This window comes from Pongo abelii, chromosome 1 (assembly GCF_028885655.2).
Source record: "Pongo abelii isolate AG06213 chromosome 1, NHGRI_mPonAbe1-v2.0_pri, whole genome shotgun sequence".
In the NCBI taxonomy this organism is placed as follows: Eukaryota; Metazoa; Chordata; class Mammalia; order Primates; family Hominidae; genus Pongo; species Pongo abelii.
The window spans coordinates 121,242,454-121,248,453 of NC_071985.2; the positions used below are offsets into that span (position 1 = coordinate 121,242,454).

The 6,000-nt window shown below is 45.4% G+C and overlaps 1 protein-coding gene across 3 annotated transcripts in view; it reads left to right on the forward strand.

Moving 5' to 3' along the window:
- The window catches only part of ADORA3 (adenosine A3 receptor), an 80,980-nt gene extending 75,941 nt beyond the window's left edge, over positions 1-5,039 (forward strand). For all 3 annotated transcript variants that reach the window (XM_024246761.2, XM_024246765.2, XM_024246754.2), the window contains 3 exons: positions 1,744-1,810; positions 2,550-2,650; positions 4,626-5,039. In XM_024246761.2, coding sequence (XP_024102529.2) covers positions 1,744-1,810; positions 2,550-2,650; positions 4,626-4,696 — 239 coding nt within the window. In that variant the 3' untranslated portion in view covers positions 4,697-5,039. The remainder of the gene's footprint in view (positions 1-1,743; positions 1,811-2,549; positions 2,651-4,625) is intronic.
- The last annotated feature ends 961 nt before the right edge of the window (positions 5,040-6,000 follow it).

Consider the following 6,000-nt stretch of genomic DNA (forward strand, 5'->3'; position numbering starts at 1 on the left):
TCTAATAGACATGAGATCTTTATGTTGAAAGGCTTTGAAGTTGTTATTAAATGTCTGTGTGAGAATCGCTTGAACCAGGCGGCAGAGGTTGCAGTGAGCCAAGATTGCGCCACTGCACTCCAGCCTGGGCGATAGAGTGAGACTCAGTCTCAAAAAAAAAAAAAAGTCTGTGTGTCTTGTGGGTCTAGAATCTTGAAGATTAGATTCTTGAGAGGTGTCCGAGGCTGGAAAAAATGACCCATGTGCCTGGTAACTGTCAACTTAAATAATTTAATAATATACGGAGGTAGCCAGGTGCGGTGGCTCACTCCTGTGATCCCAGCGCTTTGGGAGGCTGAGGCGGGTGGATTGCTAGAGCCCAGGAGTTTAAGACCAGCCTGGGCAACATGGAGAAAGCCCGTCCCTACAAAAAATACAAAAATTAGCTGGATGTGGTGGTGCCTGCCTGTAGTCCCAGCTACTTGGGAGGCTGAGATGGGAGGATCATCTGAGTCCAGGGAGGTTGAGGCTGCAGTGAGCCGTGATTGCACCACTGCACTTCAGCCTGGATGACAGAATAAGACCCTGTCTCAAAAAATAATAATAATAATTTACAGATGTAAATATCGTGGTCCAACTAGTAAGCACCTATTTTGCTTTTAAGGAATGTGCAGTTTATATTTGGAGACCACTGGGAAGGTGTGGGTGGAACTGGAACCCATAGCAGAAAAGTCTGAGTTAACAAATTACGACTCTTGGCTGGAGCTAAGACATAGGATTTCCAGATGTTCACTCAGGTTCCTTCTGTTGAATGATGAAAATCTCCTTTTGCACCAGAAAACCTCTGTCTCTCAGACAGAGGACTTATGGAAGGCACTAGCCTATCTTTCTTTCTTTCTTTTTTTTTTCTCTTTCCCCTGTGCCTTCTTCTTGTTTCCATTTCTAGAAAGGATGTCCTTTTCTATCACAGTCCAGAGCACAATGCTGGTAGGAAAACAAACCAGAAGGGCTTAAGGGGTGCCCTTGGAAACCTATCCTCATGCTAGAAAGAGAGTTTTGCTAACACTTGACCAGTTAGTGATTGATTCAGCAAGCATCTTACAGAATGTAACATCGTTCACACCCACAGTGTTTCTACTTTGTGTGGTTCTGCTTTTACTTAACTGTGCAACTTGACCTGAATCTTAGGCTCAGATAAGAGAACGTTCCCACCTGAATATACTCCTTAGTTTAACTGAAACACAGACCTCTCCCACATCTTATCAGAGGGGGCATCATAGGTGGTCGTGGTGCCACTGCTCCCATTGGGTTTTGGTGGCTGTCATAAGAAAAACATGGCAATTACATCACCAAATGAGCAGTTCTTTAAGGATAGGATTGGTCCTCCTGTGCCTCTGGCATCCCCTCCTATGGGGAGGAGACCTCAGTTTGGGACTCTAACCATGGGCCACTTCTAGTCTATGTGGGGCCTTTGTTCAAATCTGGAAAAGGAGCCCCTTCCTTCAGGTGCATGGAGTCCAGTGGTAGGGTGCATGGCCTGGCAAGCAGAGTGTGGGCTAAATGTTGGCCCCTGCTTGTCCCCTCAGCCTTGTTCCCTGTGCAGGGCACATTTATACAACTGTATGTGGTGCTTCTGCTTTACTCTGAAGTCAACCAAGGGACTCACTCTCTGGAGATAGAATGACAGGCAGAGCTGCAGCTGGGAGGCAGAGGCAGGACCTGGCTATGGGCCTCACCTGACTTAACAAATCCTTTCTGATTCAGACCTATCAGGCAACAAAACCAGAAGCTGCAAGGCTCCCAAAGTTGTGCACAAGGCTGACCGCTCCAGGTGAGTCATAGTCTCAGCAGATGAATGGGCTTGGGGCGGTGGGGTGGAGGTAGGGGCTGGGGTGGCAACAGTATGATATGACAGTTGATTTGCACTGACAACTTTTCTACTGCACATTATTTCTCCACTTTAACTATGTATCCTTAATCTGAGTATTTGGTTTCTTCAAAAACAAAAATACAGTTTAGGACTCTTGGTTGCAAGCAGCAAAAAAGCCCTCTAGCTATTTTAATTAAAAGGGGACATTTATCATAAGGAGAGAGAGGTGTTTCAAATGCAGGAGCAGGGATGTGGCCACCCTTGGAAATTGTCAAGAGCATCATCACGAATTTACCTCAGTCTCTAATCTGCTTCAAATCTGTGTGTTTCCTTCCTTCTGTTTCTGTATTGCCCTTGTATATTTCTCTTTTTTCCCCTAATAGTCATCCATTTATGTTTCTTGAGTTTATTTCTCCTCCATTCAAGAGACTGGCCAGTCTGAGACTGGATTCTCCTATTCTCAATCCACAGTTAATTTCTGAGGAAGGGGTTCATTGGCCCAGCTTAGTCAGATGCTCAGCGGGTCTCATTGAGTGTGGCCCAAAGGACAGGGTCACTCTAAAGGAATACAGTTGCCAGAAGCTAATGTAACTGGGTTGGGAGGGTGCAGGGGTGCAAATCCCAGAAAAAGGGATCCAGAGCTGAGAACCAATAGGCAGTTTCTTCCAAGGAACATGAAATCTGCTGTGGTTCCTTCTAGGACGCCCATTCTCATCATTTGCATACTGATCATGGGTTTGGGAATCATCACTATAATCAGTCATTTGACCAAAAGGAGGAGAAGTCAAAGGAATAGAAGGGGTAAGTAGCTATTGTTGAGGGAGGGGGTGGGCCAGAATTAGAGAAAATGAAAGAGGTCAAGGAGCAGCTTTCAAATGAGTGAATGAGAGCCTCTTCATATTGCCTGGTCACCTGGAAACCAATGCAGCCAGCCATGGGCTGGAGTAGATATCTACTTGATGGTGACAAGGCATCACGAGAAGTGACAGAGGGAGCACTGGAGCTTTCTTAAGTGGATACATGTGTAGGTCAGGAAGGAAGGAGGTCCTGAGACAACCATACCAGGTTCCCATCTGCAGAGCCACCTACCTCCCCAGCACACAAACTTTGGGCTCCTGTCGAAGGAATGAGTTTCTGGGACCCCTGGGTAAGCAGGTATAGAAGAGTCTCCTTTTTCATATACACAGAGTATTGCCCTGTTGCCCAGGCTTGAGTGCAGAAGTGTGATCATAGCTCACTGCAGCCTCATGCTCCTGGCCTCAAGCCATCCTCTCACCTCAGCCTCTCAAGTAGCTGGGCCCACAGGCACCTGCCACCATGCCTGGCCAATTTTAATTTTTTTTTTTTTTTTTTTTTTTTTAGGCACTGTCAAGCTCTGTTGCCCAGGCTGGAGTGCAGTTGCTCGATCTCAGCTCACTGCAACCTCCACCTCCCAGGTTCAAGTGATTCTCCTGCCTCAATCCTGATCTTTAGGTCTCCCCATCCCTAAATAGAGAAGGGACTGTGTGCCCACCTTTCCCTTTAGGGCAGCATCAGAGACATGACTGGTCAGTAAGACAAGGCTGGTCTTACTGTTCAGAGAATCCTCCAGCATGTGGCAAATATGCCAACCTCTGAAGTGTGCACAGAGCAGAAAGAACCTTGCACAGTTGCCACTGTTTGACTAATAGTTTTGCATTTTTCTTTTTATGCTCAGAAACCACAGGAACACCTTAGGCAATGAAGAGTCTGTAGGCATAATTAAAAACAGACTGCAACTTCCCGTGGGTATGGAAACGTAGAAGAACAATATTTCAGAAAAAGACAGAAAAACACTCCTAGTAACCCTTGCTAGTGACACGCCAGGATCCATAGCCAGAAGTGTCTGAAATGCAAAGCAAAGGCTGCAAAGCCTCATACTTTCCCTGCGATATTTTGTTCCTGTGGTCAGAATAGGAGCCCTAAAAAAAGCAAAGTAGTGGCTCCCACAGCATTCTTGACCTTTTGTCCTCAAGCAGCATTGGGAACTGCGAAGGTGGGGCATGTGGACAAGACAATGCCTTTCTCAGGTCTGCCCAAGACCAGTTCCTTTGGGACACAATTGTAGTCTAGGTTTTTGCTAAAACCATTGTCACTTTTTTAAGGTGTGGCCTTGGGCAACTTTATACTTTTCTGGGCCTGTTTTCTTTTCTATAAATTGAGGGTCTCATTCTCATACTCCCCAATATTTTCATTCATTAGTTCAACAAAAAAGGACCATGCTAGCTAGATGCTGGGAATACAAAGATGGGCAAAAGAAATGCCATTTGTGTCCATGGAACTTGTAGAGGGGGAGGAAGACAAACTATCACACATCAACACCCAAATGTAACATTGCCACCTGGAGTCGGTGCTCTTAAGGAAAGGCACATGAAAGATGAGGCAGTAGAACTCAACGCTATTTCTTTTTAGCAAGAAGTTGTACAGCCTGTTGTAGCCATGGCCTGCTTCCTCAAACTCAGGCAGATGAAATGTGGCAGCCTGAACCAAGGCTCCTAGCTTTGACATTCTTGGGCTCTGAAGAAGTTCAGTTGTGTTCACAGAGGTGAATGAAAGCCCTGTGTACCAAGCCTTCCTATTGACTTTCCTACTGATGAGCTTTGCAGTAATGATATCTGATCTCAGCCCTGAAAATAAACTTGTGTTTAGTCCCCCATGAAAGCCCCATGACAGAGTTTGGAACTTTTGCTGCAGAAACACTCTTCAGGGGTAGGCAATAGATCTCAACTCCATTTTCCCTTTCTATTCCCCAACAAAGTAGGCAACTCTTTGAAGCCCTTCTCACGTGTCCTGACTCCAAAGGAAATGACTCCTACTGAACAGATGTGACTGAAGATTTCTTTTATTTAGTTCATAAATAAAGTGATGCTACAACAGAATAATCACCATGACAACTGGCCCACACCTCAGAGACTGATTCTGATCTCCCAAGAATTCTGAAGCACCCTCTATCCTTGACAACAATCATTTGCAGCCAGGTAACAACAGCGGTAGTCAGAGGAGCTATGATAGACCACAACCGAGCAAGGCTGCCCTCAAATAACATCTCAAGATCTTACTTCTTATGCATTCCATCAGTCAGAAGTGAAGAAGAGGTAGATAATCTGGATCGGGGACCAGGAAATCACTTGTATTTTGTTGGCCAATAAATTCCTAGCCATTGTTGAATGAACTCCAAGGTATGAGTAACTTCTAGGGTATCACTGTAAAAATATTTCTGGAAAAGTTTCTTTCAAAGAATAACATTCTAACTCATTTCTGAATTGGTATCAAATGCTGCCCAACCCAAAGAAAGGGAGATGGACTAAATCAGTGGTTCTCAGATTCTCCTGGTGAAAAGGCCATTCCTCTCATCCTTAATGGGAAACTGCCACCTGACTAAAGAGATGCTGCTTTTGATCAATGAGAAACCAAGGTGTGATAACTTAAGTGAAATATTCATTCAAATCAGGAAACACAAATCAAGAACAAGACATCAGCAGCCATGGGTGTGAATGAGGTTATATTGCCATTCATGCCAGAATTACCAACACTCTTAGCTCCCACCTGCATATCTACACCCTCTCTCCCCATATAGGGTCTCTCCTGCTATTTCTGGGAGTTCCCAGGGCCTCCCCTTCACTGTCTGTGCTGCCGTCATCGCAAGCCTGCTTTTCATTGTGTTATGATCTCTTCTAATGGGTGTGCTGGCCAGCCTCAGTCCTCAGGATACTCAAGTGGCCTTCTGGTCTGAGCAGAGTTGGAACAGGGAGGTTGTTTGTTGAAATGATTCTGCACATGCCCTGCGTGTTTATATCCAGACTCCCACAAAATCTTCCATGAACACACTTCCTTCAGCTTCCACCCTAACTCGTCTCCCCAAAGGTAGGGAATTCAAAGCTACTCAACGGCCTGATGAGCCTGATCTGACCTCCTTGCCAGAGGTCAGATCAAACAAAAAAAGTGCTCTCTTTTCCCTTAGCCACAAAACAGCCCCAATTCCTCCCCTGTGGCCCTGTATTGAATTTAAACAAACGGGATCATTAACCCACCAGTTCTGCAAATAGCAATCCAGTTTGGGTTCGGTTAGGACATTCCACTCTACAAGGCGAGATAGCAGACATAGACCTTCCGCAGCAGATGAAGACATCTAC